A 12,195-nucleotide genomic window follows, 5' to 3' on the forward strand; every position below is an offset into this window, starting at 1 on the left:
ACCAACTGAGCCACCCAGGCGCCCCTGTAGAACTTATTTTTTAAAAATTAAAAATAAATAAATAAAATTAAAACAAAATAAGTAAAATATTTTGTGGTCATAATGATAACAACAATAAAAAATCTCATTGATCAATAACCTTTGGAATATACTAGGGAACCAATTAATTATTTTGAAAACTGCTAAAAATAGAGTCACGAGTTTATCCTGCCTTTCTTCTATGACATGTACCTCATGTAATTATTCAATGAAGGGATGTTCCTCTTACAGGTATTCCAGCATAAATGGTGAAGTGATGTCACCATTTATAGCCCCTAATTAGTGCAATAATGTTAATGGCTGCAAACACCACAAAATGAGACATGAGCACTCATTGTGATTCTCCTTATGGAGGTACACAATTCCACATAAGTAATCTTGTTTAAAAAAAGAAAATCAGGGGCGCCTGGGTGGCTCAGTCGGTTAAACATCTGCCTTCAGCTCGGGTCGTGGTCCCGCGGTCCTGGGATTGAGCCCCACATCTGGCTCCCTGCTCCATGCGAAGCCTGCTTCTCCCTCTCCCACTCCCCCTGCTTGTGTTCCCTCTCTCGCTGTGTCTCCATCTGTCAAATAAATAAATAAATAAAATCTTAAAAAAAAAAATCAAACCTGATCTGATGAGACCCCTTAGATCTAACTACCAATATGCAGAGAACACAGGAGGCAGAGGAAGATGTTAAAACAATTCCATGCAGATGCCACTAGCAAGATCCAACCTGGGGAAAACTCAACAGGACAAACCACCTACTTTCTTAAAAAAACAAATAAAGAGAGAAAGAAAGGAAAAGAAATGAGAAGAGCATGAAAGAAATTGCAAGCAAAAAAAAAAAAAAAAGAAGAGGGAAACCATAGATTTGAAAAGACTTGAGATATATTAACCAGTTGCAATATATAGTCTGGATCTCAATTAGACAAACGTAAAAAAAATGACATTTATAGGCCAATCAGGGAAATGTAAGCACTAATTCAATATTTGATGGTACTAGGAAAATCATTGTTAATTTTTGAGGGGCGGGGTGATAGTTTGGGGGATATGCTTTTAAAAGAGGAATGCTTGTCTTTTAAGGATATATTCTGAAATGTTAACTGGTGAAATCATATGATGTCTGGTATTTACTTCAAAATCATGTTGGGGGGAATGATGTTTTAAAATTGTGTGTCAGGGGCGCCTAGGTAGCTCAGTCGTTAAGAGTCTGCCTTCGGCTCAGGTCATGATCTCAGGGTCCTGGGATCGAGCCCTACATCGGGCTCCCTGCTCCGCGGGAAGCCTGCTTCTTCCTCTCCCACTTCCCCTGCTTGTGTTCCCTCTCTCTCTGTCTTTCTCTGTCAAATAAAAAAATAAAATAAAATTGTGTGTCAAAGTGATTGCACTAATAGGAAAAATGCGATTAAAAAATCAGGAAGAAATACTGCCCTGCAAAACACTGATGCTGCTTGGCATGAGAACGGTAGCATGAGTCATTTCCCCCTTCGTTTCTACATTTTCTGTAGCGTCTGTAATGTATTTTTATATTATTTTTATAATGAGAAATTATGCATAATAAACCCTAGGGGGAAACAAAACTTCTACATTTTTGCCGTCCTCTTCCTGGTTTCCCAAAAACCTATCCACTCTCTCTCCCAAGTCCTCCAAGGCTTTAGCTAAACTTCCATCTTTCCCAAGTTTAGATTATCTGGGTTCTGGGACTACGACGGTTTTGAGGAAAGCGGGTCAAATTCACTACACCCAACCTTCCCTCCGCTCGAAAGAGTATAGAAGCCACACGCCACTTAGCGCTGCGACCTCCCAAGGGCCACAGCCCCATCCTCCCACGCGTGAACAACATTCGCGCCCGCGCCCGCAGTGAGACTACATCTTCCAGAAGGCTCTGCGCCTACAACGGGGACAGCCTTAGTAGCGGTGGACTACATTACCCAGTGACGCCTTGCAAGAGGAGTTGCCCATCCATGACTATACAACTATTGGTCCAGCCCCTGTCGGAAGCTGCACGGTGATTGGTCCGGGAGCCCGTCAGTTACTGCCGGACGCAATTAGTTTTGCTGCTGCCTGAGGAGGTAGGGAGAGAAGCCCGCGCGGAGTCGGGCCGCGCCCTTCGTGCCGGGTGAGCGACCTCTACCTTCTCCTTACTCGCCGTGCGCTCGGGGACTGGGGGTCGCACATATGCGCCGGTACTCACGTGGGGGCAGGGTCTGTACGCGCACGTGTCACGCCTGACCTGAGAAGCATCTTCAGGGACGCAGGGCGCAAAACCTCGCACACATGCGGGACACCTATACACGTGGGTGCCTGCTTCGCGGGCGTCTTCTCGAACTTGGGGAGAAAACACCCCGAGGCACAGATGGACACGTGGGTCCACACGCGGGGACGTCTGCGGGGACCCCCAGCTGAACACATGGGCGCACGGGCACGCGAGCTCACCGCTCGTAGCCCAACGCCAGGGGCTTCCGCAGTAAGAGAAGGAGGATGGCGAAGGCAAACTCCCACATCCCGCCCACCCTGTTACTCACTCCAGGGTCCCCGTCTCTAATGTTCTGTATATCATGCATATACAGCCATACTTCATTTTTATTTTGTCTCTTTAGGTAACTAACAAGGCTTACTGGTACAAGAAGGAAATTGGAACAAGTGGAAAAAGTAAGGTAACTATGGAACTATATTTAACCAGCCCTTTCATGTATGTTAGACTTTTATCTTTTTTACAAAGCTTGCCACGTATGGTGTCTTGCATGATCATCCCAGCAATCTGGGCTCGGCAAGGCAGACGTCATTCCCATTTTCCAGAAGAGAGAGAAGAACCCAGGTTAAATAAGCCTCCCAGGATATTAGGGAGAGGCAGAACTTGAACTCAGGCCTATTGATATGTCCAGCCAGGCAGATCTGCTTATTTATAGAAATGCCTCATTCCCTCCCTGATGGCAGGGCACTCACCCTGCTCGGTGTGACCTCAGCCATTCCTGGGTAGCCTCTGGAGAGGCTTTGCCTCTCAATCACCTGCCCCATGGTTAAGCTGCTTCTCACAGGTGCCTGGAGAGAAGCAGCTTGAGTTAATGTCACAGAGAAGTCACCCAGAAAAGGCCAGGTCTCCTCCTTTGAGAGTGTGGAGGAGGAAGCTGCCGAGAAATGGGCACATTCCTGGTAGGGGTGAGGAGGTTTCATACCATGAGAGTTTTTTTTCTTTTTTTTTTAAGATCTTGTTTATTTATTAAGAGGGAGAGAGAGAGAGTTCGTGTGCGAGCATGAGGGGGAGTGGCAGAGGGGGAGAGAGAGAATCTCAAGCAGACTCCTCCACGAGCACAGAGCCCATTGTGGGGCTTGATCTCACAACCCTGAGATCATGACCTGAGCTGGAGTCGAGAGTCGGCCGCTCAGCCACCCAGGCGCTGTGATTTTAGAATACTTTGCTGATATAGCCATGTAGAAATGCCTTGTTAATTTTAAGGATGGCTTGGAGCACTACTTTCGTACTTTCAGAAAGTGAGTTTGGGGCTGAGGGAGTGGTGCAGACAGAATTCCAGAGGAAAAAAGAATCAGTGGTGGGGTGGAACTTGGCCCTGTGTGGGCACTGATTTTCCTGTTACTGTTGGTATTCAAGAACTCGGTTAACTCTGTGGCCCCTTCTAAAGTCATTTTATATTAATTTTAGTTGTTTTGGGGTGCTTTAGTTGCCAACCCTTTCCCCAGAGGTAATTTTACCAAGCTGTCGGTGTGTGTGCTGATACAGACTTCCCCCCATGCTTTCTACTACCGTATGGAGTGTATATAGATATTGCTGTTTTTGTTTTGCAAAAATGGGGTTATACTAGACATACTGTTCCTGAAACATTTTTCCTACGTTTCAGTGTATTGTGGACATCTTTTCAAGTGTGTGTATCGCTCTGGCTCGTTCTTTTTTAATGGCTGCGTAGGATTCCATTGCTTGGATGTGACTTAGTGTATTTATCCATCCCTCTGTTGATAAGCATTTGTGTGATATCCAGTTTTACAAACAGTGACGTAATCCATGACATTTTACACATCCATGGTAGTGTTTCTCTAGAACAGTGGTTCCCAACCAGGAGCAAGTGCTGTGAATGCTAGAGAGGACATAAGGATGACCCCTGGAGGGGAGGTGTTCTTTAGCTGGGCCCTGGTACATGGGAGGGGCTAGCCTGGGGAAGAGTGAGTGGGGTATATGGGGCGGGGGGTGGGGTGGAGGGGAGGGAGAGCCTCTGCGTTTCAGACATGGGGAACAGTAGGTGCAGAAGCAAGGTTGGCAGATAGGAACTCAAGCAGTGTTTTCTAGGAACTGGTCAGGAGCAGAGCCCACCCTAGTTGAAGTGGCTGAAGAGAGGTCGAGGGTGAGGTTGAAGAGGTCAGTGGGGATCAGGTGGGCCAAGGAACATCGTTTCAAAGCATAGCACGGCTCCATGGCTGCAGCTGGGCCTGAGGTGTGCAGACAGTGGGGAGGGGATGCAGGATGGCCCAGGAGTTGCTGGGTTCTTCCTTTGGATCATGTGGGCTTGTTGGGGAGTCCCATGGGGTGCTCCTGGAGCCTGCATGTCAGACGTCGCCCTTGGTGCTCAGCTGCAGTGGGCTCTCTCCCACACTGGCTCAGCCTGGGACTTTACCTCAGGCAGGAGTTTGCCATAAAGCCAGGTGTCTTGGAAAGCAAGCTGATCTCTGGAAGCGAATGATTTCCTACCAAGCCTGTGGGTTCATTCAGTCAAGAAATATGAGCACTCAGCACGCTGGGCTGTGTTCCAGGCACTGGAAGTACAGGGACGGGCAAATGAGAGCAAGGCCGTGTTTTCACAAGTTCACATTCTGGTGGGGGAAAGTGGCAAGAAACAGATATCCAGAGTAAGTGTCCAGTGTGCTGATGCTGACGCAGAAGAATGAAGGAGGGCAAGGGGGTAAAAGGGGGTGTGGGTGCTGTTTTAGATGGGTGGTCAGGGAGCGGTGCTCTGAGGAGGTGGTTGTGAGCAGAGACCCTAAGAACTTGCTCTGGTGTTTACTCCATGTCTCTTCCTTTTAGATTGAAACTGATGGACATTGTATGGGCCAGAGGCAGGGATGGTTGGCTATGACCCCAAAGCTGATGGCAGGAATATCTCCAGTTTTGAGGTGGCTGTGGCTGGGTCTGGGTCTGGACTTGTCACTCGGGTGATGATCAGCCCCTTGGATGTCATCAAGATCCGCTTCCAGGTACCCTTTCCCCCTTTTTTTCCCATGTAATGGGCTGGAGGACAAATTCTCTCTTTCTTGTCAAAGCAGTTTCCAGATCTTGGAATTTTGTCAAGGAGAAGTGCTTTGCTGCCTTTGCTACATTTTCCAAAACTTTCTCCTTCTCACCCCACACGTGTTCCTGTTATCCTGACCTTTTCAATTTTGATTCCTAGCTTCAGATTGAGCGCCTGTCTCGCAGTGACCCCGGTGCAAAATACCATGGGATTCTACAGGCTGGGAGACAGATTTTGCAGGAGGAAGGCCCCACAGCATTCTGGAAAGGACACGTCCCAGCGCAGCTTCTCTCTATAGGCTATGGAGCTGTCCAGGTAGATGACAGGGGAATGGGCCAGGGCCCCGGGTTCGTGTTGCTCAACAGGGGAGCACAGGGAAGGTGGGGCCTGCAGGGGCCCTGCCTGGCTGGGGCAGTAGGAGGTGGTCACCACACTTCTACTTGTCTTAACTGGGGAACTACATGAAGTTTGAAGTCTGAAAATGAAGACAGAGTTAGATCAAGCTGTACCATATGGGCATTCCCTTCCACACACACCCCCACCGCGGGGACTTAGCCCCAACTGAATATTAATTAGGTGTTGTCCCGAGGAGACTGTCCTGACATCATGTCCCCAGTGGGCTTGGCAAATGGTGTTACAAATCCTTTCATTTTTCAAAATAGCGTTTTCACATCTGTACTTCCTTTGAACGTCCCAGCAGCATTGTGAGGAAGGTAGAACAGGTGTTTCGTGGATCCCAGAAAAGGGGAAGTGAGCTGCCAAAGGCCACACAGTCTGGAGATGGAGGGACCAGGATGAGAATGCAGGCTCCTTAACTTTGGTTCGTATGTTCATGCTGCTCGGCGCCAGTTGATTTCTCCTTTTTTTTTTCTTTTTTGAAGATTTTATTTATTTATTTGAGAGAGAGCGAGAGAGCCTGTGCGAAGGCAGGGGGGAAGAGCAAAGGGACAAGCGGACTCCCCGCTGAGCACGGAGCCCGACTCAGGGTTCGATGCCACGATCCCAAGATCGTGACCTGAGCTGAAACCGAGAGTCGGACGCAGAACCGACTGAGCCCCCCAGGCGCCCCGGCGCCAGTTGGTTTCCTGGTGGGTGGTGTGTACACTGAGCGGCGGTAGTTGCTGGCCGGGGTGCAGTGCTCGTTGTGAGCCAGGCCCTGTGTTAGGCACTTGGCGTGTGTTACCTCACCGTGATCCCCCGACGGAGGCTCTGTTGTCGCTCCCGTGTTACCGACGAGACGAGGCCGAGAGCCTAAGTAATGAACCCAACCAAAGGCACCAGCTCAAAAGCCGGCAGGGTCAGGATTCCCACCCGGACGGCTGGAGCCAGCGTAGCCCCTGCCTGCCTTTCCTGTGACGTCCCGGTGATGGCTCGGGCCAGGCGCTCATGGGCTGACGTGTCTCTGCGGCCAGCCCTCGGACCCCACGCTGCCGCGTGCTCTCAGGACGCCGAGCCATCTTGAGCTGCCCACAGAAGAGCTCAGCGTCGGGGGAATTGTACCGTACAGTACGGAACACATGGAATTCTCCCGAGAGAGTGTCTGTCAAACAGTGCCACCACGCCTGAACTGGAGGGGGGCCCACACACAACCCCAGCGGCTCTCCCCTCCCGGCTCTGGGGACACGCAGCCAATGAGTAGAACTTTTCTTTCCTTTCCTTTCTTTTTTCCTTTTTCCTTTCCTTTTTCCTTCCCTTTCCTTTTCCCTTCCCTTCCCTTCCCTTTCGTCTCTCTCTCCCTCCCTTCCTCCCTTCGTCCCTCCCTTCCCTCCCTTCCCTCTTAGATTTTATTCGTTCAGTTTACAGACAGCACAAGCAGGGGGAGCAGCAGGGAGAGGGAGAAGCAGACTCCCCACTGAGCAGGGAACCCAATGCGGGACTTGATCCCAGGACCCTGGGATCATGACCTGAGCCGAAGGCAGGTGCTTAACTGCCTGAGCCACCCAGGCGCCCCTGAGTACAGCTTTCCGATATAAAATGTTTCCCCTCTATTTTATTTTATTTTTACTTTTTTATTTTTTTAAAAGATTTTATTTATTTATTTGACAGATAGAGAGCACAAGTAGGCAGAGAGGCAGGCAGAGGGAGAGGGAGAAGCAGACTCTCCACTGAGCAGGGAGCCCGACGTGGGGCTCGATGCCAGGACTCTGGGATCATGACCTGAGCTGAAGGCAGATGCTTAACAGACTGAGCCATCCAGGTGCCCCTCCCCTCTATTTTCTTAACCTCTGGATATTTGGCTCTACTCAAATAGAGTGTAACATGCCATCTGCACTTTGCACAAAGTTATATGTTCATTATATTCTGTGACTGCTCAAGGAGAATATTCCCTCGTCCATAGAACTGGGCCCCACCTGGGTCGTGGTGGTGTATTTGGGGGGTGTTTGTCAATTACTTTGTCACGTGCTCTTGTAGTTTCTGTCGTTTGAACTGCTGACTGAGCTGGTGCACAAAGCCACCACGTATGATGCCCGTGACTTCTCAGTGCACTTTGTGTGTGGAGGCCTGTCTGCCAGCGCTGCCACCCTGGCCGTGCATCCTGTGGACGTGCTGCGCACTCGCTTTGCAGCTCAGGGTGAGCCCAAGGTGAGTGGCTGGGCCAGAGAAGGGGTGCCCGCGTAACGAAGGTGTTTCAGGAGTTGGGGCTCTTTTTTTAGAGGGAACAAAACCCCCAGGCTTGCTGGGGTCTGCATCCCCTCCGTCGGTCCATCTGTAAGACCTGTAACTGTGCTGAGCACCATGCCAGGCGCTCGCAGCCTCACGAGGGAGACAGAACCTACAGGTGGGAAACAGAACAAGTAATGAACAGTTGGACAGTAAAGGCATCCGGGAGAGTGAGACTTGAGATCATATTTCTGGGTTATTGTGAGAGTGTTTTTGGTTTCCACAAAGAATGGATAGAGGAAATGGGATAATTGAGTCAGATTCCGGGAAGAACTTACTGAGTGAAAGGGAGGGATTAAATCCTGAAATAGACCTCCCCACCATAATCTTTGTTTCCTGGACATACATAAGAATAGCAGTGCGTCTGTGCGTGCGTGTGCACGCGTGTGTGCGTGCTCGTGTGCGTGCGCACATGCGCACATATGTGTATGCTCAACCAAGAAAGAGTAATTTTTCTGTCTCCCTTCTGCTTTAGGGTATTTTTGTGGGGAATGACACTGCTTAAGAATTTGATGTGCTTTAGAATAACTGTGGTTTCAGTTCAGTTCAGTTGCCTGGGGTGGAGATCCTGGACTGGTGGAGCCCTTTTGTTTAGGAGACATCCTGATGGCTTTTTTGGTTTAGAAGGGCAGAGTGTCCTGGGAACAGTCTGCAAGCAAACGAGTGGGGCATGAGAGCTAGATCCTTCTGTATGGCACTTCAGTGGGAAATAGAGCTTTCTCCAGGTGGTGAAATGAGATGAGGGGCCCTGGGCACTGAGCAGAGAGATGGGGGGGAAGGGTGTTTGTAGTTGGAGAAGACAGACAGCTTTCAGCAACATGGTGGCTGCTGGAATGAAAAAAAAAAATGCGTGGTGGTGGTGCATCAGCTTCTCTGCCCTGGGCTGCTGGAGTCCTCTTCTCTGACTTCCCAGCCCTTAGTAAAAAAAAAAAAAAATCTATGAGAAGGTACATTTGAAACTAATATAATAGTGTATGTCAATTCTACTTCAATAATAAATTTTATTTTATTTTATTTTTATTTATTTATTTTTTTAAAAGATTTTATTTATTTATTTGAGAGAGAGAGAATGAGATAGAGAGCACGAGAGGGGAAGAGGGTCAGAGGGAGGAGCAGACTCCCCGCCGAGCAGGGAGCCCGATGTGGGACTCGATCCCGGGACTCCGGGATCATGACCTGAGCCGAAGGCAGTCGCTTAACCAACTGAGCCACCCAGGCGCCCTCAATAATAAATTTTAAAAAGAGGTTTCTGAGAAGGAAAAGTGTAAGAGAAAAGAGAACATATCTCTCTGGCTTAGACGACTGAGTTAGGGATTCTAGATTCTGGAATAATCAGGAAATGATCTGTGTGCAAAAGTGAGTGAAAGATCTGTTTAAAAGCTGTAGACCCTCCACCTTTCGTAGATCAGTAGCAGCCATGGTGTCAGTCCTCACCTTTAAAATGTTTCTTAGGGGCGCCTCTGTGGCTCAGTCGGTTAAGCGTCTGCCTTCAGCTTAGGTCGTGATCCCAGCGTCCTGGGATCAAGCCCCGCATTGGGGCTCCCTGCTTTGCAGGAGCCTGCTTCTCCCTCTCCTCCCCACTTGTGCTCCCTCTCTCACTATCCTTGCTGCTGTCTCTGTCTCAAATAAATAAATAAAATCTTTAAAATGTTTCTTAATTAGGGGTGCCTGGTGGCTCAGTTGGTTGAGCATCCAACTCTTGGTTTAGGCTCAGGTCATGACCTCAGGGTCATGACATCAAGCCATGCATCGGGGTTCCTCAGAATGGAGGCTGCTTGAGATTCTCTCTCCCTTTCCCTCTGTCCCTCCCCCTGCTTGTGTGCACTCTCTCTATGTCTCTAAATAAATAAATAAAATCTTTAAAATGATTTTTAATCAGTGATCTATAAGGTGTATAAAAGTTAAAAAGACAGGTGGTTCTGCATGAATTATAACAAAGAAACACTAACAACCACCCCGATTCCAGTCCCCAGAGGCAACCACTTTTTTTTTTTAAGATTTTATTTATTTGAGAGAGAGAGAGAGAACATGCACAAAGGGAGAGTGCAAACCCCGCTGAGCAGGGAGCCCGAAGGGGGCTCGACCTCAGGACCCTGAGATCATGACCTGAGCCGAAGGCAGCTGCTTAACTGACTGAGCCACCCAGGCGCCCCCAGAGGCAACCACTTTTAATACTGGTCGCTCTTTCTTCTATTATTTACTTCCTAATTCTCAGTAACATGCTTATACTACTAGTTCTCTCTCTTTCTTTTTCTTTCTAATTTTATTATTTATTTATTTATTTGACAGAGAGAGACACAGCGAGAGAAGGAACACAGCAGGGGGAGTGGGAGAGGGAGAAGCAGGCTTCCCGCCGAGCAGGGAGCCCGATGCGGGGCTCGATCCCAGGACCCTGGGACCACGACCTGAGCCTAAGGCAGTCGCTTAACGACTGAGCCACCCAGGTGCCCCATTCTTTCTAATTTTTAAATTGTAGACATTGGCTATCGATAGCTACTGTGGAAGATGAGAGTTTACCTCTTTTACCATAACTCGCATGTGTGCTTGCGCTTCCTCTGATTTCAATATGACTGGTTTATAGATTTTGGCTAAATCAATACTGGGTGTCTGTGCTGTTATGATTATGTAAATGTTACTCTTAGGCCTTGAAATACATTATGATTACATTTTCTTGTATATATTTGTCTCACCTGAAATTAGTGATTGCCTTGTATTTAGCAGATTTTCTCATGCTTATCACAAAGTTACCCTCGGGGTGCCTACGTGGCTCAGACCATTAAGCATCTGCCTTTGGGTTTTGGGATTGAGCCCCACATTGGGCTCCCTGCTCTGTGGGGAGCCTGCTTCTCTCTCTCTCTCCCTCTCTCTCTCTCTCCCTCTGCCCATCCTCATACTCGTTCTCTCTTCCTTTCTCTCTCTCTCAAATAAAAAATCTTAAAAAAACAAAACAAAACCCAGGACACCTGGGTGGCTCAGATGGTTGAGCGTCTGCCTTTGGCTCGGGTCATGATCCCGGGGTCCTGGGATCGAGTCCTGCATCGGGCTCCTTGCTCCTTGGGAGCCTGCTTCTCCCTCTGCTTCTCTCTCTTTCTCTCTGTCTCTCATGAATAAATAAATAAAATCTTAAAAAAAAGCAAACCCAAAAAACAAAGTTACCCTCAAACAGTCTTGATAGGGTCAGCCTGTGGTCATCAGTCCCACGTTACTAGGGAGCCTCTCCTGGAGCCCCCCAGCTCTAGCAGCCTTCACCCTCTGGCGTCAGTGTGGACTCTTTGCTCCAGGACTGTTACCAGCTGTTCTGTTAGGAATTCTCTTGTTGGGGCCCATGTCTTCTTTTTCTTGATTAATCCCTCATTTTGGTGGAGATATACTAGAGATAACAGCTTCTTTAGAGAAGCCTTGATAGAAAATGCCTACTTACACTTGACTCATGATTTGGGTATAGAATTCTAGGTCGCTCTCAGTGTTGCTGTAGAGAAGTCCAGAACCACTCCAATTAATGATCCTTTATATGAAGCTATCACCCCTCCTGCCTTGGGAACTTTCAGGATCCCTCTTGATTCCTGGCATTCTAGAGATTTACCAGTGATGTGCACTGGTCTGTGTCTCTTTCATTCATTGTGATGGGCAGTTCTGGACCCTTTAGTCTGGACATTCCTGTTTCTCATGCCTAGAAAATGGTCATGAATGATTTATTCACAATTGCTATTTTCTATTTTTTTCTTTTCTTTCTGTAATTCATGTCAGTTGGGTATTAGACATCCTGGGTCTATCCTCTGGTTGACTTTTCTTTTCTCTACTATTGTTTAGCTCTCTCTTTCTGTCCTACTTTCTGGGAGGTTTCCTTGCTTTTATCGTTTGGGGCCCTCTATTGAATTTTAAAAATGCTTGCTAATGTATGTTAGTTCCTAAGAGCTCTTTTTTGGTTTGCTTTAGTCTAATTTAATGAAACATCACTTACATACACAGTAAAATTCACTCTTTAGTATACACCTCTCTCTCTTTTTTTTTTTTTTAAACTTCTGGAACTAATTTTTTTCCTTAAAGATTTTATTCATTTATTTGACAGAGAGTGACACAGCGCGAGAGGGAACACAAGCAGGGGGAGTGGGAGAGGAAGAAGCAGGCTCCCTGCGGAGCAGGGAGCCCGACGCAGGGCTCGATCCCAGGACCCTGAGATCACGACCTGAGCCGAAGGCAGACGCTTAACGACTGAGCTACCCAGGCGCCCCCCAAGTCAGACACTTAACCAACTGAGCCACCCAGGCCCCCCCA

At 48.2% G+C, this 12,195-nt stretch overlaps 1 protein-coding gene across 9 annotated transcripts in view; it reads left to right on the top strand.

Moving 5' to 3' along the window:
* Nucleotides 1–2,066: 2,066 nt before the first annotated feature.
* SLC25A19 (solute carrier family 25 member 19) overlaps nt 2,067–12,195 on the top strand; it is a 19,236-nt gene continuing 9,107 nt past the window's right edge. For 3 of the 9 annotated variants that reach the window (XR_012376193.1, XM_025859881.2, XM_025859880.2), the window contains exons 1-5: nt 2,069–2,141; nt 2,623–2,679; nt 5,055–5,224; nt 5,419–5,574; nt 7,672–7,842. Coding sequence is in view for 8 of the 9 variants with exons in the window: in XM_025859881.2 (XP_025715666.1) it covers nt 5,093–5,224; nt 5,419–5,574; nt 7,672–7,842 (459 nt within the window). In the remaining variant the exon portion in view is untranslated. Of the gene's footprint in view, nt 2,142–2,169; nt 2,319–2,470; nt 2,490–2,622; nt 2,680–5,054; nt 5,225–5,418; nt 5,575–7,671; nt 7,843–12,195 lie in introns of those variants that run through there. The other 6 variants (XM_025859878.2, XM_025859877.2, XM_025859879.2 and 3 more) reach the window with 6 other exon arrangements.

The sequence above is a fragment of the Callorhinus ursinus genome, unplaced genomic scaffold, assembly GCF_003265705.2.
Source record: "Callorhinus ursinus isolate GAN/ISIS: 27379988/994484 unplaced genomic scaffold, GSC_fseal_2.0 scaffold68, whole genome shotgun sequence".
NCBI lineage: Eukaryota > Metazoa > Chordata > Mammalia > Carnivora > Otariidae > Callorhinus > Callorhinus ursinus.